Source organism: Hyaena hyaena, unplaced genomic scaffold (assembly GCF_003009895.1).
Source record: "Hyaena hyaena isolate Hyena2069 unplaced genomic scaffold, ASM300989v1 scaffold_981, whole genome shotgun sequence".
Classification (NCBI taxonomy): domain Eukaryota; kingdom Metazoa; phylum Chordata; class Mammalia; order Carnivora; family Hyaenidae; genus Hyaena; species Hyaena hyaena.
In genome coordinates this window covers 168,832-195,993 of record NW_024081614.1, presented here as the reverse complement: position 1 = coordinate 195,993, position 27,162 = coordinate 168,832, and the positions used below count along the sequence as shown (strand labels likewise).

Sequence of the window (27,162 nt, the reverse complement as noted above, 5' to 3'; positions counted from 1 at the left end):
GTGTTCCTGGGGGGTGTCTCATGGCATCCAAGTGTGGAGGTCTAGTGGGCAGCTGGAGCTGTACCCTCGGGGCAAGGGGGCCCCTCGGGCTGGCGCTGTGCGTTTGGGGGCCGCTGTGTATCGGGAGCACCAGAGCGAGTACTTAGGCAGTGGTGGAGGCAGAGTCTGAGGGACAGATGCCGGGGGACCTGCCGGGGAGGCTGACAAAGAGCTGCCGGGGACGTGGGACGGGAACCAGGAGGGCACCATGCCCTGGAAGGCCAGGGAAGCCCCGGCTGGAGGAAGGACGTGGCCAGGCGTGTCAGGTGGGAGCACTCACTACCATGAAGGTGAAGAAGGGACTAACGGGTTTGGCAGCACAGAGAGAGGCCTTTGGTGATGACGACGCAGGTTTTGGTGAAAGCCCGCGTGGCTCCGAGGGAATGTGAGAGCGCAGGATGTGGGACAGCAGGTTTGCAGTTTGCTTTAAAGGGGTCAGAGCAGGGGCCCGTGGCTGCTCTGGCTTGTGGGGTGGAGGGAGAGCGTGGTAGGAGGTGGGATGTGGCACAGAAGGAGAGGAAGGTTGGTGACCCAGGGCGAAGGGAAAGATGGAAGAAGACAGCAAACAAAGCCCAGGTGCTGTCCCCAAATAGGGGACGGGCCTGGCAGCCAGGGCACCGTGAAGCGTGGGCCGTAGTGAGGGGAGGAAGGCAGAATGTGTGAGGACGCTGTGGGTAGGCCGGTAGACTTGATGGAAACATGGGAGTTTCTATTTTAATTTCCGTAGCAAACTGAGACGCACGATCTCTGCCGAGGGTAGCAATTAAGCCAACAGCTGCTTTTTCTCTTCGGGTCGCGTTTACATTGGTGACGCTTTTCCTGTGGCCATGTGGTGGAGGTGGCGCGTGCTCTGAGGCCGGACAGGCCTCTTTCGAGGGCGGGCTTTGCCACTTCCTGAACCGGTGACAGGAGGCAAGGCCGTGGACCTCACAGGCCCGTCACGCTGTGTCTGCAGGGGGCGTAGCACCTACCTGGACGGGTTGGGCGCAGTGAGCGGCGGTGTTTGCGGACTGTTCAGCAGAAGTGTGGGGCGCAGACTTGCCCCACAGACGTTTCCCTCGTTCTTCACAAAAGCCCGTAAGGGCGAGGTGAGCTAGTGCTGACCTACTTCAGGAATCACCACGGTGACAGCCGTCCCAGCGCTGACGGGGCGCCTGTGCGGGATTCCCTGTGGGGTCAGGTCCCGCTGCGCTGTCTGTGCCCATCTGACATTTGGCCCCAGCGTCCTCAAAGCAGAGCCTTTTCTCCCGTGCGAACCTCGCCTCCTAGTGAAGAACGAGCCCCGACGGCGGCCTCATTGCCGCGCAGCTCTGCTGCCCACCCGGCACCCAGGGGGGCAGGCCAGCCCTGTAGTTGGGGCTTGGAAGGAACGGCACAGGGTCTGTGAGACTTTTCTGGGACACTGGTGACAGCTTACCAGGGGACTGAGCATTCGGGTTTGAATCTGTGCCGTGGCCTGGTAGGTTGACTTTAAAAGCAGCCGACTTCAGATACCCATGTAATAAACAAAGGAAGTTTAGCCTAGAATCCAACCCTTCTTTATGCTCATGAGGAACAAAGTATTCGAGCCCACAGCTGATTAAAAAAAAAAAAAACCCTCACAGAACAGGGTTTAGGGTCAAAATATGGCCCGTATCCTGGTACCGTAGAGTTGACCTGAGCAAAAATGCCACGGGCGCAACTGAAGAAGCTCAGGCCGTCCTTTCTGGCAGTTTCGCACTGTGGGGGGGCCCCTGCCACAGAATTGCACATCGTGCGTCGCGGTGGAGCCTCCTTAGGGAGAGCGTGTCCTACCCTTTGCCCCTGCTGCTCTGCCAGGGTTTCCGACGCGCCAGGCCCCTGTTCTGGGGGCAGCTCGTGGCTCCGTGGCCAGTAGGCTCGAAGTGGCCGTCCTGTCCTGAGTCATTCTGGGAGGCAGCAGAGGGGTGTGTGTGTGCGTGTGTGTGTGTGTGTGTGTGTGTGTGTGTGTGTCCGTGTGTCCCCTGGGGCCCCCACCCCCACCCCCCTGTCTAGCTCTGTGGAGATGGCCCAAGACCAGGGCCTGCCCCCTCTCACTTCCTGGCTGGCGTTACGTGACATTCCTTCAGAAGGCTCCAAGCCAATGTACCTTTTTTTGTAAACTCCATTTTTAAAGCTGCCTGAAGTCTTCTATTGACCAGATGAGAGCCTTAAATCTTAGTCTCTCGAAAGTCCTGCGTTCCCGGCCGTGGTTTTCCTCACTGTGACTATGTGGCAGCTGAGTTTTGCAGATGAGGAAGCTGGGGCTCGAGAGATTAAGCCTGTCCCACACAGCTGGTCAGGGTGGGGCAGGAGTTGGGCCAGGTCTGCGGGCTCTTCCCACTTGCCCTGGCACCTTTCCAAGCGCAGCTCACCTCCCTCCCTATTTCACATGACCTCTGTTAGTCACTCGTGGCGCTCCCACCAGCCTGTCCTGTGGCGCCTTAGGCTCCCGTGTGCCGACTCAGAGCCTTGCCTCTAGCTGGGTGGCTCTAGCCAGCCGGCCTATGGCTCTTGCTCCCAGACCCTGTGTAACTACCCGGGAAAACCAGAGGCTAACATCTGGCACTTTCTGGTCTTCTTTTTTTTTTGGGTGCAGGCCTCCTATCTTTATCCACAGCTTTGTGGGTTTGTTAGAATAGGAAGTGAAGTACTTCCTATATAAGCTTTTGCCATGCTGTGTCAAACTCATGTGTCCCCTGGCCTCCCGGCCAGGGTGCAGATTTATCGTGCCAAATCAGACTCTTCTCCCTTGGTGTCGGCCGCAGAGGGTTGTCGACAGCAGTGGTTACAGCAAGCCCTTGCCCTTCTCCTGCAAATGTCCATTTTGGAAACCCTGCGCCTTTCTGCGCCCTCCTTTCCCCCCCCATCTTCCCCTCCCCCTTCTTCAGTTTTGGAGACTGTTCCAGATTTTTGAAGGTTAGTGAGCTGGATATACGAGCTGAGAAACTATCTGGTAATGATAAGGGGCAGAAGTGAGCCAAACAATTTCCGGAATATTCTGCAAGAGGACTTGGATGCAGGCCAGAAGTAGGAAAATCTTTTATTTATTTATTTTTTTGATGTTCAGGTTGGAAAGACTTTTCCCCTCATCCCCCAAATTTTGGATTTGCCTCTCACTCTAGATTCAGAGAAACATTCCTCGAGCCAGTTACTGTGCGCTGTGAATTTAGAATGAGCTCTGTTGTTCTTGTTATTTTAAAGAAACCAAATTATAGATTCACACATGCTTATTAATTTTATTACTGATTCCATCATACCTCTATACTGCTTTTTATACCAATAATTAATTGTAGGCCAGTAATAAAACGTTTAGTGGCTACATGACCATTACCATAACCCTGACTCATAGAGTGTGAGGGAACTGAGGTATATTTCAGGAGTGTGGCTAAGGGGCAGTACGTGTGAAGATTAGTGAGGAGCTGTTTTGTGTTGGAGGGAAGGAACTCCTGTGTTCTAAGATTTTTTGTTTTCTTTAAGAGGTTGGGTATAGCCTACATTTTATTTATTCATTAAATTTTTTTAAATATTTATTTTTGAAGGAGAGAGATACAGAGGGCAGTGGGGGAGGGGCAGAGAGAGAGAGGGAGACACAAAATCCGAAGCAGGCTCCAGGCTCTGAGCTAGCTGTCAGCACAGAGTCAGATGCGGGGCTCAAACCCAGATTGCGTGATCATGACCCAAGCCGAAGTTGGACGCTCAACCAACTGAGCCACCCACGCGCTTCATATCCTATATGCTATAGCTGAATTTTATGTACTTGCTTCTAGATGTTGTTTTAAAAGTGGAAAGAACCCCACATTTGCAGTTTTGCAGGTATTCGGTGAGGACAGATAGGAAAACTTGAGAGGTGTCCCAGTAAGATGCCAAGTTCAAATACTTTAAGCGTACTGTGCAGCCGCACCTCTGTGGCTTTTCCTTTTGAATCTTCTTTCTTTCGGACAGACCTCATTCAGTGGAGGTGGTTCTGCGTTTCTTCATTTTGCTTCCTGAACTCCAGGCGATCGTGTTTGGCCGGCTGGAGTTGCTTCTGTGTCGCTGTCCCTAGATGGGTTTACTCCTCATCAGGATGGGCCCCCCATGTGGCATGTGCTGGAGCAGTACTGGGAGAGTCGAAGTGCCTTCCTGCTTCTGGCTCGGTTGACAGCGTGCTACTTGTGTGCCTCCTTCTCACTGGTAGTCTGCCAACACCTTTCAGGATATTATGAAATTCAAACCAAATGAGGTTAAAATGGAGCCTCTGTCCACTGAGCGGACGCACGGCCTGTGGTCGTCCAGGGCACCTTCGGGAGAGGCGGTGGGATTGCAGGCTGGGGGAGACCGTTTTAAGCATTCCTTAAGGGAAGGACTCAGCCTGTGTGCTCAGTTTTTATGGTGAAGTTAATTGTCCGTGTTCAGGGCATATTTCAGGAGCAAGATTCACTTTAAAATCAGAGCTGTCTCCAAGTCATTTGCTTTGTGTGTGACGTCTGCTCCCTCCCCCATTCCCTGCCTGATCTGAAGGGTGATTGTAGGATGTTTCTGAGTTCCTGGTGACACTCTGGGACTCTTGGTTGGGGCTTCAAGGGGCAGCTCTCCGCTGAGCTAAGGAGAGTGAATGTGAGATGAGTCTCTTTCTCAGTGGAGTTCTTGCCAGCTTGGATGTGCAGGGGGGTGAGAGCAGCTGTGGGAACGGGGCTCAGGGATCGATATTCTTTCCTTAGGAACCACTGGGCGGGTTGCAGCAGGCACCTTTGGGGTTTGGCAGTTCAGACTGTGCAAAAGAGCAGCAGAAGCAGATGGGGTAGGGGAGAGAGGAGAAGCAGCATGGACCCTGGGGGGAGCGCTCGAGTTCTGAAAGTGCCCAGGCTGTGGGGCACTGTGGCGTGGGGCAGCCTGGGTCCTCCGCGGGTTCACTGCGTTTCCTCAGGGGCCACCCGTAGGTGGCTTCCTCAGTCTGGAGCCCACGCAATTCAGAATCTGTCATTTTGGTGGCATTTATTGCGACAGGACTTAAACGAAAGTTTTGTGGAATATTTTGTCAGTTTCAGTGTTGTAATTGAAACTATTTTCTGCAAAGTTAAAAACACTTGTAAGAATGGAAACGAAATGGAGCAGTTCACTTGAGTGGGGAAGCACTTGCCCTTGGAGCTCAGGTGGACCTGGCACATGTCACGGTTCTGTGGCCTTGGGCAGGGGACTTGGTCTTCTGAGCCTGGAATCTTTGGCTCCCAGGCCAAGGTGCTCAGGACTGTGGGCGGATGGTGGCTTTGCTGGGAGAGGCGTGCGGAACCACCGTCCTGGTCCCCCATGGCTTTCTTCCCGGTGGCCCTGGGCCTGCTGGTCATCGTTCTGGGAGGGGAGGCCGTGACGGCCCTGAGGAACTCTGTACCTAGCAAGAGCCAGCGTTGCGTGGTGGGCACTGCCAGTGGTGCTGGCGTCACAGCTGTGGATCCGAATCACTTACTGTGCCTACGTGCGTATCTAGAATTGTCAGGTTTGCACGGAAATGAATTTGGATTTTTGGAGAGTGGGAGGGGGACGTCGGCTAACTACGTTTCACGTTCTGGAAAGCGAGGTAGAATGGCAAGGGTCTTGTTTGCTTTTGCTAATGTTTCAAAGCCAAGGTTCTCGCACAGAAGACATTGGGTCCAGAAGAACAGTTTTTGTGGGGAATCGGCTGCCTCCTCTGAGGCCGAATGTCGCAAGACTGGGACTGTGGGCAGAGCTGCTGGCGTTGTTTCCCATTGACCAATGCTTCCTTGGGCCTTTGTGGTTCTCCCTGGTTCACCTCCTTGTGTCCCGTCCTTTCTGGGGTGGGGGTGGAGTGTAGGGTGGGAGCCACCGTGACCTGCAAGATGCAGATTGGAGTGTTAGACTCAAGGAAATGCCCACAAGGCTTTCAGACCTGTCTTGCTGCAGGAGATGTTTATAGCGGATGTATTTAAAGTAAGAAGTGTGTGTGTGTGTGTGTGTGTGTGTGTGTGTGAGAGAGAGAGAGAGAGAGAGAGAGAGAGAATGCATGCATGCATGCACGCAGACGCACATGACATGCGTAGACTGCATTTGCACACAGCTTGCAAATATTTTCTTCCCAACATTTGGTAGTGTAGATTAGAAGCATGCTGTGGCCATTCTTTCATTTTTAAGTGATGTGACCAAGGAGTCTTCACCTGGGTGTTTCAGGCTGGGTTTGTGAGTGGCATTGAAGGTGCCAGCCTGGAGGGCAGCCCCCAGAAAGAAGCCAGCACCCAAGGACTGTCGTAGGGTCCTCATCATTCCTCACTCCCATAATCACTTACCATTTTGATACATCTTGACAAAGCAAAAGAGAAAAGAAATAAAATTGGACAGAGCATCATTTTTCTTTCTAGGGCCACTGATTTCCAGATAATCAAGACAATATTCCCCATTTTACTTTTCTCCCCCATCTCTTTTCTGCTCCCTAAACACACACTTTTTACAGCTACCTTATTTAAATATCACCTCTGCGAAACCAGCAGCGGATTTCTGTTTTTAAGAAAAGCATAACATTTTAGGTGCTGTGTGGATTGCTTTAGAGTTGACTCCTATCAGTTGATTCATTCTAAAATAATACCTTTATGTACCTCTCGTATACTTAGGACTGTGAAACACATTCATGATGCCACTACTAAGGTTTTATTTTATTTTGTTTATTTTAAATATTTTATTTATTTCTAGGAGAAAGAGAGAGAGACAGTGTGAATAGGGGAGGGTCAGAGAGAGAGGGAGTCTCAGACTGAAACAGGCTTCAGGCTCTGAGCTGACTGTCAGCACAGAGCCCGACGCGGGGCTCGAACCCACGAACCGCGAGATCATGACCTAAGCGAAAGTCGGACGCTTATCCAACTAAGCCACCCAGGCGCCCCCTAAGGTTTTAGATTTGATGTCTTAGTATCCTAGAAAAACATAGTCATGGCTCTTGAATAAGAGATTAGTGATTTTCTTTAATGAACTGTAATTAATAGAAAAGTTTTACTAAAACTCGCCAAGTGAAAACACCAGCTTAAAATTTTAAGGAAAGATCCATAGTGTCTTTGAGTGGTCTTCCTTGGTTTCAAGTACAGCATTAAAACACTACATTGTTTAATCTGAAAAGCCCCCGTGTAGCCAGCCTTCCCCGTGTCCTTGACCTCACCTGTTGCTTGCTCTCCTCACCTGTCTCACTCCAGCCACATTGCCCTCTTGTGTTTTCCCTCGCGGTGCCAAGTTCATTCCCTCCTCGGGACCTAACAATGGTTTGTCCATCTGCTAGAATATTCTTCCCACCACATCTTCCCCTGAGGTGCTCCTTTTTGTTGTCAGTGTCCCAGGGCAAATAGTATCTCAGAAGACTTTTCAGTCTCAAGTAGGTCCTTGGTCACTTCCTGTCCCGCGCTGTTTTGTTTTGCCAGAGTGCTTGGCTCACCAGTGTGTGAATTGGTGTGCCTGCACATTTTATTTTTGTTTACTGTGTATGTGTTTACCTGTTTATGCTCTGTCCTCTCCTGGAGGGCAGGGAGCTTTTTTGGTCTGCCCTGAACATTGCTGTACCCCTCAGTGCAGAGAAATATTAAGAAATATTTCTGAAGCACATGAATAAAGGTTAGTGAAGGTCAAAAGAAACAGCCCTTTATTGATGACTTTCTCATGCCTGGTCATACTTGGGTTATTTTCTCTTCTCTTTAGCCCTCATGACTTTAGGAGATAACTCTAAGGGGTTACTGATAAAGACACCGAGTTCAAAACTGGTGGATGCCAGAGGGAAGGGGGGGTCTGGGGGCATAGATAACACGGGTGGAGGAGAGAGGGAGGTACAGGTTTCCAGTTACGGAATGAACAAGGCACGGGGATAAAAGGCACAGCGCAGGGAATAAAGTCCATGGTATTTAGCAGGCTGTATGGCGGCGGCAGATGGTGCCTGCACTTGCGGTGAGCACGGCCCAAGGAAGAGAGATGGTGAATCAGTGTTGCACACTTGAAACTAGTGTAGCATTGTGTGTCAACCAAACTGGAAAAAATAAAACTAAAAACTAAAAACAAGAATCTTACTTCAGTGGTAACAGGTTCTGAGGATGGCCTTCCCTCCAGGAGGGCCTGTTTTTCAGGTTTCCAGCAGCTCTGGCTGTCAGAACCTCGAGGGGAGCTCTGCTACCCTGGCGGGTGCTTCCGGGTGCTTCCTGTCCCTTTGCTTCTTGGCACATAAATTCGATCAGTCCCCACACCTAGGTTCAGGAGAACGCTTGGCTCCTTGCCTTCCGACACCCCGCTAATGGGGCTCCTTGGTTTCTGGAAAGGGCCCGGGGAGAGGGGGCGCACGTCTGGGCAGGGAGGGACGTGTGCCTGCTGTTCTGTGGAGTCTTTGTCTTGAGGCCCAGTGGAAGGGGGGCTCTGGGAAGTGCACTGCTCCTTCTGCGAGCAAGTGCCTTCTGTCCTCAAGATGCTGCTTTGGGGAGATCGACTCTGGCTACTCTCGAGTGGTCTCGGGGCTTAGCCATCTCCAGGTGTGTCCCTACCCCACCCTGGCAACTCCTGAGTGGGCTAAACCTAAGCCTTCTCTTCAGCGACTGTCTAATTAATACAGTACCTTTGCATTTTGCAAGGAACTTTTTCGTTGCTTTCCTCATTTCCTGTCTTTAGCCTTGCTGAGGAAATGACCCCTATTTTACAAAATGACAAAACATTCTCCCCAGGAAGAGTGGAGAATTGAGAGTAATTGTTTTGACAGCACCAACAAGCCATTATTTTGTCCCAAGTATGCAGACTGACTCCTTAACAGTCACTCAGTATTTACTTTGCCAGAGGTCTGAACAGAGACTGTTTTAATGCCTGTAAAATGCTTGCTGTAGTGGATCCAGCTCAAGTATATTTTGTTTGATTTTGAATCTGATAGTTGATTCATTGCACCACTTTGCCTTGTCCCTTTGGATGTGAACTGCAGCCATAAAAGGTAAAGCCAGAGACTCTCATGCCATAACTAGTTTTTATATAGAATAGCCAAAGTTTAAAACAATCCTTCGGCTTTTCAGCATTCCAGTGCGATTGGAAAGGTTACGATCTCCTATTCAACGTGACCCTTGGACGGTTACTTATGTGAGTTGATATTCTTAACGGTAGAATGTTAAGTATTTTGATGATGGTCAATCTCGTGGCAGCTTCAGGGCGGACTGAACCAGAGTGAGGTGGTATTTAGTGGTTTCTGCCCTGGCTTCTGTTCAACTTAACATAGTTTGACTTCAGTATTTTTGGCTAATGAAAGTGTGTCTTCTAGGTTGTGGCAGTCTTAAGTAAATGTGGCTTGCATGTGAAACCAGGGAGAAGTTTAATTATTGGCAGATCAGTGACAGTGACAAATTGTTTTTCTTCCTTTCTAGTTATACATGGGAAGCTGTTGATACCAAAAATAACATGCTGTATAAGATCAGCGTCTGTGGAAATCTGGATATTGCCCAGTGTGGGCAATCAAGTGCTGTGTGTATGCACGACTTGAAGACAAACAGCTATCACTCTGTGGGTAAGTAGAGAGTTCCCCTCACCTTACTGGATGTATAGGATCCCAATTTTGCAAAAATGACCATGTATATATAGTTGTCTACACATATGCTTATATGTGCTTCTATACATTTTTAAATATTTTATAAAAAAGCGGTAACAATTTAGCTGTCCGACATGAAATCAAATTAGGTTACTTCCATCAGCCAATCATGAGGAATTGTGCACATTCATATTTATTGATACAGAAGGATGTTTCTTATGTGGCTCTGCCGTCTTTTGTTTTTCTTAAACCCTGTCTTTACTTTCTCCCTCCTTCATGCTTATTTCCTCTAGCTAGTGCCCAGCCCCTTCCCTCCTTCTTCCTTTCTGCTTTCTTCTGTGGTTCTTTGATTCTCAGGTTGTCTGTGTTCACATGGGATCAGAGATGGTCACTGGTTTTCAGCTTACATTAAAAATTAAATAGTTCTGGGGACCGCCAATCCCAGAGGAAAGAAGTGCAAACCTTTCTTTCCTAGAGCTCATTGCATTTCCCCAGATGCCCTCCTTTTGGGTTAGGGTCCCTTTCTCACTGGTGAGGATGATGGGCCCCAGCTGGCCGACAGCAGTAGCCCTGCCGAGTTCCATGGAACAGCAAAGGGGGAGAGGCTTAAAGGAAGAGGCGCAGGGCAGACCTAACCATGGCAGCTGTTTCCCTGGGTTGGGTTGCATGGATGTCCGCAGTGATCTTTGACCAACACAGTTTGAACGGTGCGGTGTGACCGTGAAGGACAGTCATGAAATGCAGGCCTGCGTGTGACTGGGGACAGTGTGGTGGCTGGGAGAGGGCACTCCGGTGTTTGCAGTTGGGACGGTCAGTTTGCTGTGGTAGCTCCGTCTGTCATTTTTAATGAAAATGCCCAAATACAGTTAAAAGGGTTTTTTAGAAAGTAATGTTTAGAGTGGTAAGAGTAAGTCTGTGAGGTTTGCTGGTGGAGGCGAGTTCTGTCGGTTTCCTTCTCTCCCCACGGGGATGCTGTCTAGACCGAAAACACCAGTAAGAGGGAGTTGAGGGCCAGGACAGAGAGTTGAGAAAGCACGATGTTCTGAGCTCTTGGGTTGGACAAATTTTATTTTCTGATGTATTTAAAAACTTGGAAATGATATGGCCAACTTCTTGCTGTTCTATTTTGATGATTCATGAAGGGAGGCCACTGGTGGGGCCTGTTGGTCACTGTTACTCAGGTTTCCAGAAAGAGGAAAGGTAGTTTTCCTCTTGATTTCACTATAATGTTTGACTACAGTGTTTCTGACTGGAATGCAATGTAACCGATGGATATCAGATACAGACGAGTAAGTCACTAGACGTATGATTTGTGAAGTTAGCTTGGCTGGACAAAATTTGACAATGACCAAGTTGAATTGGCTTTGAAAACCAGGCTGGAGAGTTGATATTTCCTGAGAAGTAGATAGTGGATCCATTATAGATTCTTTGTGACAGTAGTGGGGTAACCGATCTGAAAAAATGCATTTTTAGAAAGCTGGGCCCAATGGAAGAGGAGAGGTTGGTTAAAGAGGAGAGGCCAAAGGTAACTAGATGAGTTAAAAGCCAAGTTACAGGTTGATTAAGATATAAACTAGCAGTTTCCAGTCTCATTTTACTCCCAGACACACATGACAGATACTTTCCCCAGAGCTTCACACTCCCAGAGGGAGAGGGTGGATGCTGGATGATGTAGACTTTGAGCATCGCCCTGTCTTTCACCTCAAGAAAGGAAACCAGTATAAGCAGATGCAAATGACCTTAACCCTAGCATAGAGATAATCTTGAACCAGATCTAGTTCTGCTAATTTGTGTTATGTAATAGAAATAACTGACTGTGTTATTATAAATTTGGTTTTGGGGTGCCTGATGGCTCAGTCAGTTGAGTGTCCTGACCTCTGCTCAGGTTGTGATCTCACAGTTTGTGGGCTCAAGCCCCACATTGGGCTCCGTGCTAACATTGTGGACGGAGCCTGGAGCCTGCCTCCGGTTTTGTGTCTCCTTTTCTCTCTGCCTCTCCCCTGCTCATGCTCTGTCTTTCTCAAAAACAAATACAGGTAAAAAAATAAATTAAAACAATTTGGCTTCACAACTAAATAACAACTAAATTTGTTGTGCACTTATGTGCAGGCATTATGTTTTTAAGTAGATTATCTTATTTAGTTCATTTAACAGCTTTTTGAAGTAGGCGACTCCATTTCCCTTATTTTATAAATGAAGACACTGAAGCATAAGATGGACACAGGAGCTTGTCAGAGGTTGCATGATTATGGGTGTGGGTGCTGACAGGTGAGCTCCAGAGGCTGTGTCCTTATTTGGGGCCGTTTTGCTTTGTGAGTTATAGGGTCATATGGGACAGTTCTAGAGCTAATATAGGGAACCATGGTGGGAAATCTAAACTCCCAGCTCTGAGAGGGCAGCTGAGAAACTAACTTCCTCTGAGCTTGCTAGAAAGGAAAAAAATGTGAATTTTGAAAACAGCTACCAAAACTGGAGCTCCCAATAGATAAAGAGGAACAGAAAAGCTAGGGTAGTAATAGGTCAAAATATATAAAGTTTGGGTGTAATTTAGTGGTTTGTCTGTTAGGAAATTGCTTTAGACCTCTCTTTCATGCCCTATAACAGAAATTACAGATCAGTTAAAATTAAAATAAAATGATAGAATATCGGGAAGAAATGTAGCAAAATAAATACATAATCTATATTATGTAATATGTAATCTAGGTTATATAATATATAATCTAAATATATATAATTTAGATTATATATTATATAATCTAGAGGTAGGAACTTCTCTTAATAAATGATTAGAAAAACAAACACCCCAGGGCACCTGGGTGGCTCAGTCACTTAAGTGTCGGCTCTTGGTATTAGCTCAGGTCATGATTTCATAGGACATGAGATCGAGCCCCATGCCAATGGGATTCTCTCTCTCCCCCTCTCTCTGCCCCTCTCCCCCCCTCAAAATAAGTAAATAAACTTAAAGAAAAAAAAAAAAAAGGAACGGCAAACAACCAGAGGAAAAATGGCCAAGTCTGAAGACTGGCAATTTACAAAAGAAATCCAGGATGGTCAGTATAACTTCATTAGTAAGCCAGGTGTAAATGCAAATCAAAGCAGTAATGAAGTTTCATCTTTTTACTATCACATTGACAGAAGTTTAAATAGTTGAATCATAGAGCGTTGGTAAGGAGTCTAAACGGGGCACATTCCCTGTATTGCAACGGGAAGGTGGTTCTGTAATCCTCTGGGGAAGGTAATCATCAATACGAGATTTACAGTGCCCACAAAGGCTGTTTTTGTACTTAGAAGTGTACTTAAGACCTCAACTTTGGTTTAAACAATACTACCTTAGTTTTGATTTAAAAAAAAATCATATATTGGTTCTTTCTTAGGCAATTGATACTGCTACGTATATAAATCTAGCAGAGTTTAGCTGTTACTTTTATGGGACCCATGAACATCATTTGGTTCTGTTTATAACCTAGCTGAACCACCGTCACCACAATTTAAAATGATTTATACATTTTACCTATTTGATTTCCTTTTAAAGTACTTCCTATGTCTAATCTGAAAATTAGAACTTAAATACTTCTAATACTGTGTCTCCAGTCTCCATCAGTTGCTCAGTTATAACCTGTGGATTGGAGTCATAACCTTGAACATTACAAGTATTCAGAAATACAGTGTTCACGTTCCTCCTGACATCCCAAATGTTAATTCTTTGGCCTTAATTGAGTTCATCTTTCTGAGGGCTAAAAACTACATATGTACTTCAGAAAACCTGGTAGCAGCCCACGTAACTGAGGTAACATACCCACCAGGGAAGAGTGTTAATTGCGGTTACTCACCATCAAAGCCTGGGATTCTGACTGGCTTCTTGCTGGTGATGTGGGTAGGACACCGTGAATCCGGTTGTAGTTGCTGCATCAAGTGACTTCATTTACTCTCGGGAGGCCGGCCCCTGACTTCAGATGCTTGTCGTACGCTTCGATTCTTGTGCAGACTCAGGGAAATCTGTGCCGGCCGTTCAGGTTGATTGCTCATTGAGTTTTGCATCTCTGACTCCTAAGATGTGAAAACCTCTTTTCCTCTTAAGGCCGGTATTCTTTCCTTTTTTAAAAACCATATTATTCTATTGGGTATTTAAGATGATATCTGGTTGAGTTTTTCCTGTTTCTGTCTTACAGTCTCTCTGAGAGTCTGGCAGTAAGATCTGTTAGATTTTGAAACCCAGATTCCCATAACCCACTTTGTAAATCTTAACCAGTAGAGGAATTACTGTATACAGATTTTTTTGTACAAGATTGTGTTTGCTTTTTTTTTTTTTTTGGTAGCATTGTTAACTGTGGCCAGTGTGCTGGTCCACCCTGACTGTATGGGGCTAGTTCAACAAGTTGTATATTTTATTCTGATTGACTTGGTTAAGTCACATTTTAAAAGATATATATATCATTTAAAAGATATATATATAGATATATATATAGATATATATATATAAATTAGATCTTCGAACAGCCAACACTTAATATTCATTTATTTATTTATAACAAATACTTGAATGAATCGGTCACTAAAACAGACAATTTCCTTTTCTTGTGGAGCTTACATACTGGTCGTTGAGTGGGAGATAGACAAACACAAACACTGGCTAGGCAGCGTGTTCGAATATGCTGGCTGTAAAAAAGGCAAGGACAGGCCGTCAGGGGTGCTGGAGGTCTCGGGAGTGTGTGTGTTCAAGAATATTAAACGGGGTTAAGTGTCGCTGAGAAGGTGACATTTAAGCAAAGACTTGGCACTGAGGGAGGGAGTCAGGTGGCTCTGGGGGAGCAGCCGGTGCAGGGGACAGAGGGGGTAGTATCAGACAGGGGCGGGTCACTGGTGGTAGCAAGAATAGAAATCTCTTCTGAAGAGTGTTAATACAAAGAGAGGCAGAAAAATGAGGCAGCAGCTGGAAGGGAAAATTGGGCAGCGAGGAGGCTTCTTCGTTTGGTGAAAGAACACGTGAATAGTACACGTTGAAGGACACGACACAGTCAAGAAGGGAGAGTGGGCGACGGGGGAAGCCTTGCTGGGGCACATTGGTGACTAGCACGGGGACGGCTGCCTGCCCGTCTGACAGGCTCTGCTCGAGGTGTTGGGGAGGCCCGGTGGCCGTGCGGTGGGCCCCGAGGCCGCCTGCGAAGTCGGGGCTGCCGGGGCTTGCAGCCTCAGCGAGGCCGAGTTGCGAGCTCGGCCGGGCTCGGCCGGGGACGCCGAGGGCTGCAGGCGAGGTCTGGTAGGCCTGGAGCGCGGCCTGGTCTGGCGGGATCTGGTGAGCGCGGCCTGGCGCGCAGGGTCTGCAGGACCCGGCGCGGCCTGGCCTGTAGAGCGTGGCCGGGTCTGGCGGGTGCGGGCGAGCGCGGCCTGGCGGGCCTGGCGCGCAGGGTCTGCAGGACCCGGCGCGGCCTGGCCTGTAGAGCGTGGCCGGGTCTGGCGGGTGCGGGCGAGCGCGGCCTGGCGGGCCCCCTGGTGCGCAGGGTCGGGAGGACCGGACGCGGCCTGGCCGGTAGAGCGTGGCCTGGTCTGGCGGGTCCGGGTGAGTGCGGCCTGGTCTGGCGGGCCCGGGCGAGCGCGGCCTGGAGGGCCCGGCCTGGAGAGCGCTGTCTGGCGGACCCAGCCCGTGGTCTGGCGGACCCGGCGCGGTCTGGGGGACCTGGCCTGGAGACCGAGATCTGGCAGACTCGCCACGGCCTGGCGGGCGCGGCAAGCGCGGTTTGGTCTGGCGGGCCCAGGCGAGCGCGGCCTGGTCTGGCGGGCCTGGCCTGGGGTCCGCGGTCTGGCGGGCCTGGCGCGCGCAGCCTGGTCTGCAGGACCCGGCCTGGAGAGCGCGGCCGGGAGGACCCGGCGCGGTCTAGTCTGGTGGGGCCCCGCCAGCGCGGTCTGGTCGGGTGGGCCCGGGCGAGCTCGGCCTGGTCTGGCGGACCCGGCCTGGAGAGCGCGGTCTGGAGGACCCGGCGCGGTCTGGCGGGCCCTGGTGAGCGTGGCCTGGCGGGCCCGGTGCGCAGGGTCTGTAGGACCCGGCGCGGCCTGGCCTGGAGAGCGCGGCCTGGTCTGGCGGACCCGGCTTGGAGAGCGCCGTCTGGTGGGCCTGGCGCGCGCGGCCTGGTTTGGAGGACCCGGCCTGGAGACCGTGGTCTGGAGGACCTGGCGCGCACGGCCCGGCGCGGTCCGGAGGACCCGGCGCGATCTGGCGGGCCCGGCGAGCGCGGCCTGGTCTGGCGGGCCCAGCGAGCGCGGCCTGGTCTGGCGGACCCGGCTTGGAGAGTGCGGTCTGGAGGACCTGGGGCGCGCGGTCTGGCGGGCCTGGCGCGGTCCGGCGGGCCCAGCGCGCGGTCTGGAGGACCCAGCGCGCGGTCTGGCGGGCCCAGCGCGCGGTCTGGCGGACCCAGCGCGGTCTGGCGGACCCGGCCTGGAGAGCGCGGTCTGGAGGACCCGGCGCGGCCTGGCGGGCCCGGGCGAGCGCGGCCTGGTCTGGCGGGCCTGGCCTGGGGACCGCGGTCTGGCGGGCCTGGCGCGCGCAGCCTGGTCGGCAGGACCCGGCCTGGAGAGCGCGGCCTGGAGGACCCGGCGCGGTCTGGTCTGGTGGGGCCCCGCCAGTGCGTTCTGGTCTGGCGGACCCGGCCTGGAGAGCGTGGTCTGGCGGGCCCGGCGCGCGGTCTGGAGGACCCGGCGCGGTCTGGCGGGCCCGGCGAGCGCGGCCCAGCCCATTTGGCGCCGTCCTCGGGAGCTGGCCGTGGGCCTGGCGTGCTGGCCGCGGCCCCGCAGTCCTCACCCGGCTCTCGTCCGGGGAGGACGGCCAGGCTGGCCGGTTGCCGCGGTTGTCTGCCGCGGTTCGCTGCGGCCTCTCCCCGAGCGCCCTGGTTGGCAACCGGTCCCGGCCACCGGGTGGAGTGGGCAGAGGAAGAAGGCGAGGTGGACAGGCGGGTGCGATGCTGATGGGGGCCTGGCGCTTAGGGATGCCGGTGCCCAGTGCCGCGGCGGCAGAGGTTGGCTGGATCCCTCCCGGCCCGAGGCCAGGGCCCTCTGCGTTCTCTTTTCAGGGCGGACCCAGCTGTTATGAGGAACCCCCAGGAGCTTTGGGCTCAGGGCCGGAAGGGGCCGCTGTGTGGGGGGACAGGAGCGGGGGAGGGTCTTCAAGGTGGGGGGAGGGTGCGGCCTGTGAGCGCCCCCTTCTGGCCACAGCGTGTGGCGCTTCCTGTGGTCCTCGGCCGCCTCCGCGTCTCCTGGAGCGCTGCGCTGCAGGGGCGTCGAAGCCCCGCCCCGCCCCGGGCCTAGACACGCCTGCCGTGGGCGGGCCTTGCGGGCGCTGTCCTCGGTCCCGGAGACTCCACCGGGCTTCTGTGGTCTTCTGGTAGAGGAAGATTCTCGGACAGACCCTGGTAGTTTTAGGAGAGAGAATGATTCAGGCGGACCTTTTCACAAAGGCGGGGAGGCAGGCAGGCAGGAGAAAGAACCAATGTACTGTGAGCCTGGCACTGTGGGGGCAGCTCTGAAACCCGCTATCCTCTCTCCACTGGCATCTTAATTTTGACCCCTCCCCCTCTTCCTCCTTTCTTTTTCTTTTTTTTTTAAGATTTCAGGTATTTGTATCGAAATGGACCAGTTATAATCCCGAGTTCATGATATGCAGTCATAACTAATCCATGGGCTTACCTTTTTCTGTTTTTTAATTAGTTGTTTTGGATAATATAATGAGCCCCATCTCTAACAAAGTCTAGGAACCTGAGAATAACCACTACCTCTGTGTTTCCTCATCCCCATTTTTATATTATTATATGACATTAATATTATATAGGAATAATTACCCTATATTTAAATTTTTCTTCCCTCTCTTTGTCTCTCCCTGTGTCTCTGCCTCTCAAAAGTCTCTCTCTCTGTGTGCCCATGTGTGCGCGTGCGTGCGTGGTTGCGCGATATTTTCAATTTTATAGAAAGTGTATATCACACTATATGTAATTTTCTGGGACTTAAAGTGGTAACAACAATATTATGTTTCTAAAGATGGGCCGTATTGTTATCTTTTACTGTGATTTGCTCCTACTAACACTTTTGTAATATTGTGTGGCTCTCCCAAAGGTAAGTTATCCCCTGTTCTTTTGATGGGCGTTTGGGTTGTTTCCACAGTTTTGCTAGTGTGAGAAACACAAGATGTTCTTTCATGTGTTTCTTGTTATATATATATATATATATATATGTGCGTAATTTTCTTTTGTGTATGTATCTGAGAGTTGAGTACGTAGGTCACAGGATCCATGGATGTTAGGACATAATGCTGTGCTGGAGCAACAAAGGCGTGCTAGGCTATCTCTTCCCCAGCATTGGGTATTTAACTTTCGTCAGTGGAATGGTAGTAATCGGCATGCCGTGTGGTCTCAATATGCAGTTCCTTGATCACCAGTGGTGTCGCACATCTCTTCATGTATTTACTGACATGGTTTTCTCCCCTTTGATCCTATCTGGTCCATTTTGTATTGGGTTATCTATCGCATGTGATCTAGTCTGTCTCTCTAGAAGCTTTAGAATTTTCTCTTTACCTTTGATATTAAAATTCCCCATGACATGACTAGGTGTGGGTCTTTCCTTTTTGTCTTCTTTTTGTATGTTTTTTTTCAGCCAGATGTTATCTTATTTCATGTTCTAGGATTATAAAAAATTTTTTTTGGGTGTGTGAGTGTATATATTTTTGATGCCAGTTCTGTGTATCTCTCAGTTTAGAACTTATTTCTGTTTTCCTTAAGCTATTTTTTTGATGAATGTAAACTTTCAAATTTAGTAAATCAAATATATTGACATTTTGGAGTTAATGCTTTTGAGTCTTAAATATTTTTCTACATAAAGATCTAAAAGATAACTATTTTCGGGGCGCCTGGGTGGCTTAGTTGGTTGAGCGTCCGACTTTCGCTTAGGTCGTGATCTCGCGGTTCGTGGGTTCGAGCCCCGCGTCGGGCTCTGTGCTGGCTGCCAGCTCGGAGCCTAGAGCCTGTTTCAGTCTGTGACTCCCTCTCTCTCTGACCCTCCCCTGCTCACGCTGTCTCTCTCTCTCTCTCTCCTAGAAATAAATAAAACATTTAAAAAAAATAAAAGATAACTATTTTCTACTAAGAGTTCTAAAGTTTGGTGTTTGATGTTTATTTAACTCTTTGAGAGTTGATTTTCATATACAGTGGTGGGTAGGGATTCAATTTTTATCTTTTTTTCCATTTTTTTCCCTCAGTTCCATTTGTTGAATAGTCTCTTCTTTGCCCAGTGATCTATTACTCTGTCATATATCAAGGTTTGATTCACACATATCTGTCTGTGGTCTCTGTCCTAATCTGCTTATACTAATTATCAGCATTTCATATGGTATGGACATTTTATTCTGGATTATTATAGTAATATACCAGGCAAACTGAGATGTAATCACCCCACTTGTTGGCCATTCTAAAGGACTGTGATTTTTGAGGCTGTCACTTGTGTTGAGCATCAGGTTCTATGTCAGTGATGAATCACTAAATCTACTCCTGAAACCAATGTTACACTATATGATAACTAACTAGAATTTAAGTAAAAATTTGAAGGAAAAATTTTTGCTTTGAGGTATGATGGGAATTTATTGAAGAACTTGAGCAGTTGAGTTATATATTCTGACTGAAGATCCCATCTGTCGAGGTGGATCGGGAGGGAGGGTGGTGAGAGACAGAAGTGGAGCAAGGGGGGATGGATCCTATGCTGCTGCCAGAGTGTAGGTAAGGGATGATGGTGGTTTTAGTAGCAGCGGTAGTAGAGGGGGAGAGATGTGGATGGATTTGAGATGCAGGGAAAGCCATTAGAATCTTCTGACACTGAAATGTGGTAGATGAGAGAAAGATAGGACTCACTTGCAATGTGTTTGGGTCTCGAACAGCTGGGTGGATGGAGATGCCATTCCTCAGATGGAGAATCTGGGAAGGGGACAGCCGGTACTTTTTATGAGCTTTCAGATGAATTATAGGACCGCTTTTAATTTGCTTTTGCTTGGAAATGGCTTTATGGTCATGAATGTTTTATAGCTTTTTCATGCTCTTTTCTTTCCAAATAGGTGATTCTTCTTCGAAAACTGTAACCAGATCTCTTCTGGAATTCAATACAACAGAGACCTGTAAGCAAAACCGAAATCACAAAATCCAGAGTAGCATCACCTTCTTATGTGGGAAAACCTTGGTGAGTCCACACAGAGTCACTTTATAATGTTCGTTTTGTTAAAAATGTTTGCCCGGTGGACATTTTTGCCATAGTGTTACTCCAGGAAGAATAAGGGAGCAAAATTAAAAGCACAAACAGCAACTCTAACCAAAACGCCATCGCCATTAAGAACCAATAGGTAAACAAACCCTAGCCTCTAGTTACCACTTTTAAGTGAAACTTGATCTACTTCCTGTGTGAAACTACAATTCAAGGTGATTAGTGTGTTTAAACTCAAAACCCTGTTGAATGTTTACATTGCGGGCATAATTATTTTTTCCAAAACTTCTTTTCATAGCATTTTATTTTGGTAGTTTTTAGGGCAATACACTTATTTTTTTAAGAAAGGTTTTCGTTTTCTCATTTACACTAAATTGGAGAGACCAACATCTGTCTAGGAGAAGCCTTGGCCAGTGGATAATGGCCACTAATAATCACCTTTTCAAGTGTTACTGGTATTGAAAGGGGACATAATTATTTGAAGCATGATGTTTGTTCTTACTCTCTGCATATTGCATGGGAGTTTTTGCTTTTAATTTCTAGTATTCAGAAAGGGACTTGCAGTGAATAACTGCCAGCTTTTAGGAGAGGCAATTTATGTACAAGTCTTACAAATGTTCTCTAATCAGAGTAAGAGCGCAAGTGCTTGGAAAAATAAGGTTGAGTGAAACTCGTGGGTACCAGTTTGCTTTAAAGTATCATTTTAGAATTCGGTGCTGTTGACTGTTGCATCTTCAGGCCTCTAAAGTTTCCTCTGAAGAACTTTAAAAATAGAACTTACATTGTTAATTTTGGACCAGCCTGTCAGTCTCACTGTTGTCTATGTTGAAACCTTGGAAAAAGCTCTGTTTGCAGTGGTATGAAATATGGAGGTCTGTGCTACAGAATAAGCTAGCTGCCGCTTCAATTTTAACTAACTTCCTTCAGGAATTCTGTGTTCATCATACAAGGTCCAGAATTGCGAAGAACTCCCTAGATTTGCGCGTGGGAGTGTGGCAGTAAATTCGGTGTCACGTGTCCCCCGGCGGCACTGTGGTTGACCAGTTTGGAGTCCATGTTGGTTGCAGTCTGTTAGGAGAGGCTGCCCTTGAGTGTGGGGGTGTCTGGAGTGAGGCTGGTGTGTGAACTCGGTCGGGTCCAGATGGGCCTCCGTCCTCAGCTTACAGGAAGTATGAGGTCACATTTTCTGGCTTTGATTTTGTTGGCATTTGGTTAAGAGAACATTTGGAGTTTCAGAGTGGAAGGGCTCTGATGATTGCATCCCATGAGTTTACTGTGCTTTGCATAGTTGGGGCAGTAGAACAGTTTTGGACCGATTATACCAAAATTCCAACATGATTTCACGAAGCTTTTGTCTCATAATTTTTGGGTTTGGGAACTTCTTGATGACCTTGATTAAATAAAACAGTTGTGTGCTCCCTCCTCCCCTTCTTCTTTCTGCTTTTAAAATCTTCATTAGCCTTGTTTCTAACTTTAAGAGGGGGGTGAGCCTTACAATATACAGTATTGTAACTTATTTTTACTTTTTTTTTTTTTTAAAATAGGGAACTCCTGAATTTGTAACTGCAACAGACTGTGTGCATTACTTTGAATGGAGGACTTCTGCAGCCTGCAAGAAAGACATATTTAAAGCTAATAAAGAGGTAACAAGGGGGCTCAGGGTCATGTGCTTGACGTTCTGGGTTTAAGAGTTGAAATATTGGCACAAACCTTTTGGGAGGAAAATCTTTTAGTTTTCAGATTCCGTTTGAGCAGAGATAACCATATGATTTCATTTTTAACATGAGGCTGTGTAGTTCTTATTTTTAGGACAGGGCATTTAAAATATCACAGGATAGGATTAGAAATAGACTGGCTCACCGTCTAGTTGCTCAGTTAGTTCTTGGTTTCTGGGGCTGTGCAACATGGTGACTAACGAGGTTGAGCTTGAGTTCAGGTGATTCACTCTCCCTACCAGCCCCGTTTCCCCCGCCGTGGGGTGCTTCTGGGTGCTTCTGGGTGCTTCCCGAGTCCAGGCCAGGTGTCTCCAGCCCTTCACTTCTCTGCCAGTTCACCTCGGAGACTTAGATGGCTCCTGTCACTCCTTCTCCTCTCTCTGGTGTTTGCTCAAGTCGTTCCTGGTGATTAATGAAGCGTTGTCCCTGAGCCCAGAGACTCGAGTTGGCTCAGAGCAGACGGCACGCCCCTGCCGCTCCGCTCCTCACACCATCCCGGGTCTGAAAGGTGGTCCTGTGCTCACCTAGATGACAGCCTCCGTGGGTTGTTAGTCTCACGTCTGTCCGGTAGTTGTGTGTTCTGAAAGATTGGGTTCACAGGCTCTCTCAGGCTCTGGGAGCTGACAGACGGGGGGCAGTCCGTTATGTTCCGTGATGGCCTAAGACAGTGCCGTTTAAGGACGACGAAAAGAGAGGTGGTTGTTTTTTAAAAGTAAAGCCAAATTCAGTTATAAAGAATAAATTATCCGGAGTCTCTCAAATATGGGAGTCTTTAAAAGAAAAGACAGTCCGATAGGAAAGCGGCGGAGGCAAAATGTCGCCTCCCGGAAAGAGCATAACGAATACTCAACCAGAAAGAAGCTTCCGGTGTGGGAAGAATGAACGCCTAAGAAAAATGACACCGACGTCGAGGCGACTGTGTCACATTAAACCTTGAGTTTTAACACTTAGGTCAAGCTCTTTGCCATCATATCTCGGTGAGTGGTGGGAAAAGCACGTCAGGGCCACAGAGACTCAGGCCTCCTGCCCTCTTGTGGGGCCGCAGACCTCTCCAGCCCCACGGGTGGCCCTGGGGCCCTGGTCTTCCAGCCGGGCTTCCCAGTGTAACCGGTGCTTCCTCTTACCTCGCCTGGCTGAGCTGACAATTGTCTCCCTCCACCTGGGGGAAAGCCCATTCTCAAAATAAATCCATAAAGAGCGACCTGTTTTCTGTGTTCTTTGTGTCACAGGCTACAGACCCTGGACCAAATCCTGCCCCCTTGACCTGTGTTTGTGCAGCCCTCGAACTAACAACAGGTTTTACATTTTTACAGGATTGTAAAAAAACAAAAAACAAAGAAGAACAACAGAGACCCGTGTGATTTACAAAGCTTAAAATAATGTATTGTGTTGCCCTTTATAGGAAATTGAGCGGGCCCTTGTTCTGAATTAGTTAAAAAAAAAATTTTTTTTTTTAAAACATTTATTTGTTTTTGAGAGACAGAGACAGAGCATGAGCAGGGGAGGGGCAGAGAGAGAGAGAGGGAGACACAGGATCCGAAGCAGCTCCAGCCCCTGAGAGCTGTCAGCACAGAGCCCGACATGGGGCTCAAACTCACCAGCCATGAGATCATGACCTGAGCCGAAGTCGGACACTTAACCAGCTGAGCCACCCAGGTGCCCTGAATTAGTTTTTGGTATGTGAAGGGAGAGGTATAGCCCTCGTTTTTTTTTCCCCCCCCAAAACATTGACATTTCATTTCTCTTAGAAGCCGACCACGAGGTTCATGGGCACCGTGCATTGTGGCCTCAGCAGTTCTCTCTTTAGGTCTGGTTGGTGGCCAGGGCTTTATTCATTCAGTTTTCATTTATTAAGGGGCTGTCGTGGGCCAAGAAGTAGGAATTTCATTAAATTTCAAAAAGGTTCTTGCTTTTCAGAGAACCCATAAACCTACAGCGTGGAAGGCATGTCCTCATTCACAACCTGGGTTCATCCTGCCTCAGGTACAGGTAAACTGAGGCAGGAAGAGGACGGTGGCCTTCTGAAAGCAGTGCTGTCACTGTTAGCAAATGATAATCAAGTAGATTTCCTCTCCTCAGTTTTTGGTAAGACTTGATTCCACCTTACGGGCTATGGTATCACTTCAAAAACTAGTACATGTTTCATGTAAAGCCCCCAACCAACCAGATTTGTTTTTCACCTTTCATTTCTGCTGTCACTTTTGCGTTGCCAGATTTAGAATCATTTGGTGGGCAAACATCAGGGTAGCCTCAGACGCTGGCTTTACAGCCTGGTGGTACCGTGCTTGTCTAGTGGATTCTGGGTGGGGTTTTTTTTCTTTTAAGATAATTATTTCTTTAAAATATTGTGGATGTATGTCCCTTTACGCGGCACCCTTGGGAACACAGGAAATTCAGAACTGGCTTGCCAGTGTTCTTCCCAGAGTTCCATAAATACAGCTAATATACGTACGGCGCTAACAAGGTTGATTCATTGTGTGGTGTTTGAAGCTGGCAAACGACCTCCTTCCCGGCGGCTACATTCCTGCTCTTATGAATGTCTCCATTGCTCCGCTCAGTGGAGCAGGAAGTGGGGAGGACTTTCCCCAGGAGCCTTCGCTGTTTTTCCGATGCACGCTCCAATTCTGTGGGGTGCTGTGCGAGGCGTGTCCTCTGTTCCTTCCTGGAGTAGCGGGCCGGCCAGAAGTTGCTAAAACTGCCTTGAGCCGGGTGTCTGCGGACCTCGCTTCCTGGAATCTCTCGAGCCTTTTGGTGAAACTGAGCTAGTTTGGAACTACGAGTTCTTTCACACGTGGCCCCGGCTTTCCTTCCCGCCGCGTGCCAGCCCCCGCCCTTGCTTCACAGGCCTGCCTTTTGTAGCTAGAGAGGTGCTCCCTGCCTCCCGTTCCCACCTACCAGCCGGGTGGCACCCCGCTTGAGTTCTGGTTCCGTATTAACCTCGCTGGAGGATGACGGGCTTTCCGTGTGCAGGATTCTGGACTCCGTGGTCGCTCTCTCGCTGGAACCTCGTCACTGTCTGCAGCAGTACCTGTCACCGTGGCTGCTCTGTGCAGGATGCAGTGTGAGGCCTGGCGTCCGGCCTTCTGGCCCTGCTGTGGGCTCCGTGTGCCCATGTCCCGCAAGCGGAGGTGCCGGCCCCTCCGTCAGCAGAGGGGCCGCCGACCAACTGTGTGGCCATTGGGGGACTTTGCTCTTGGGTCTGGTTGAAGGGAGTTCACGTGTCCCCTGAGGTGGTTTGATTTGATCTCCACGAATCTCTGAGAACAGCACTGGGGAAGAGGGTCAGTAGGTCAGAGTGTTCCTGCGGGTTTGGTGGCCTCTTTCCAAGAACAATTTTTTAGCTAAACAGTAAGCAGCTAATTTTTGTTGTACAGATCTGCCTGGGAATAGCTTCAGCCTTTTTTTCAGTCAATTTTAGGAAAACCGTCCTTTGAAAGTGATGTAGCAGATTACTGTGAAATGATCACCGAGGGGCACCTGGGTGGCTCGTACCGTTGAGCATCGGACTTTGGCTCAGGTCGTGATCTTGCGGTTCGCGAGTTCTTGGCCTGCGTCGGGCTCAGGCTCGCTGCTGTCAGCTTGGAGCCTGCTTCAGATTCTGTGTCTCCCTCTTCTTCTGCCCCTCTCCCTCCCCCTGCCAAAAAAATGAATAAACGTTAATGATTGTCAAGAATGTGAATTTTTGGGTATGCCTTGGCAGGGCGATTAAAGGGGTATTTCTGTAAAGACATGGCAGCACACGGTATTAGATGACCAGGGCCTGTTTTATTCTTGGGCACATCTCTGGGCTTGAATGCTTTGCCTTCAGAAATAGGTAGACCTTGTAAAGCACAGGGTCTTCCAAATGGGTTCCTTGAAATTTTAAAAATAAGAGGACGTTAGTTCATAGAGATGAGAGAGAGAGGGGTCCTAAGTTAGAATCCAGTAAGGGTTGGATTAGGTGCGCAGAGGAGGAACGTGTCTTCAGAGGTTCCTGAACTGGTGTTTAAGGAGGCACCGTCAGGTTGTAGGTGTTATCCTAAGCCCGTTGCTTAGGGCTACAGCAGTGACAGAATCCCTGTCTTCAGGGGGCTTACGCTCTTGTGGGGGAAAGCTGACCGGGTGGCAGATGGCTGTGCCCGGAAGGACACCTTAGTGCTGTGAAGAAAAAGGAAGTGGGGGGGGGGTGGTTCCAGCAGCATGCTGCTGGGAACGGGCAGTAGTGAGGGGAGGAGGGTGGTGCTAAATGCAGAGCCACCGAAGCTCTTCACCTTTCTGCTGTCACCGGGGGACCCTGAGCAGCGGAGACCAGTGTTAAATGACGTTGGCCAGAGGCTCCACCCAGCCAGTAGCACAAGAAGGTGTGTGTTGAAGACTGTTTCTCTTCCTTTCTTCTAGGTGCCATGCTATGTTTTTGATGGAGAGTTCAAGAAGCACGATTTAAACCCACTGATCAAGATTAGCGGAGGTTACTTGGTGGATGACTCTGACCCGGACACTTCGTTGTTCATCAATGTTTGTAGAGACATAGGTAGGTTTGGGGGTGGTGGTGGTGAAGGATTTCTTAGAAGGCTTCAGTATCTGTGCCCTTCGGCCATTATTCCGAGCTGGAATACCCATGTCGTCGCCTGGGCCCCCGATGAAGCTGGGAAGATGTGCTCTGTGCACGACCCCACCCTGGGCTCGCAGTCAGTTCTGATCCCGGTCGCAGATTTTATCCAGGATGGACCAACTTCCCAGTGTGTTCCCTCTGCCAGACACATTGGTTCCAGGTTCTCCCATAACTGACTTCCGGAGAGACGGTGGGAAGAACTGATAGGGTGGGTGTGCCGGGCGCCCTGAGACCTGCTGGAGCGGGCTGAGCCAGCCCTCCTGGGAGGGCTGTGGCGAGGGGCGTCTCTAGCTGGCTGTGTGGACCTCAGTCTGTCGGCTCTGTGTTGTAGGCCAGGAGAAAGGGAGAGAAGGAGGTTGGTCAAGTGACCTTGGGGACTTGGTCGTGCTGCGTGTTTTGGCCCAAGCCAGCTTCTTGTGTGGCTTCCTCACAGGTGCTAGGAGCGGTGTGAGAAGCTGGGGCGTCTTCGCTCAGTTAACTGAAGGCTGTAAATGGTCTTTATCTAAATGGGGCCTTAAGAATTTTTACTAATAAACCTGTGCTCTGGCAGCAGCTTCTAAGACCCAGCTTTGCGTGTCCTGCAGGGGCGAGGAGTTGTTAGTCCTGAAGGCCGAGACTTGTGTCTCTGCCATGTGCAGAGTAAATCACCGGTAAATCATGCCGCTGACGAGCTAATGAAAGAGATCATTTCTGTGTTTTCTTTAAGTTCCTGTTTCTCACATAGCACATGGGACTTTGGCCTTAGAAAAATTTGGGGAAAAATGTTTAATTTTTTTTTTAATTTTCAAAAAATTTTTTATTTATTTTGAGAGAGAGAACACCCCCATGAGTGATGGAGGGGCAGAGAGGAGGACAGAGAGAATCCCAAGCAGGCTCCATGCTGTCAGCACAGAGCCAGGTGCGGGACTGGATCCCACAAACTGCGAGATGCTGACCTGAGCCGAAAGCAAAAGTCTTATGCTTAACTTGACTGAGCCACCCAGGCGCCCCTAAATTCGGAGAAAATTTTAAAAATAAACTCTGAGCACAAGGGCGTGGGTGGGTGGAAGTTACCTGAGTTTACAGTTATTTGAATTGTGTAC

The 27,162-nt window shown here is 49.2% G+C and overlaps 1 protein-coding gene across 1 annotated transcript in view; it reads left to right on the top strand.

Annotated features, from left to right (window-relative positions):
* Positions 1 to 27,162, top strand: part of IGF2R (insulin like growth factor 2 receptor) — a 101,485-nt gene that overhangs the window by 10,143 nt on the left and 64,180 nt on the right. Inside the window, exons 2-5 of the mRNA XM_039221405.1 lie at positions 9,390 to 9,529; positions 19,632 to 19,753; positions 21,319 to 21,417; positions 25,867 to 25,999. Of these exons, the coding sequence (XP_039077336.1) occupies positions 9,390 to 9,529; positions 19,632 to 19,753; positions 21,319 to 21,417; positions 25,867 to 25,999 (494 nt within the window). The remainder of the gene's footprint in view (positions 1 to 9,389; positions 9,530 to 19,631; positions 19,754 to 21,318; positions 21,418 to 25,866; positions 26,000 to 27,162) is intronic.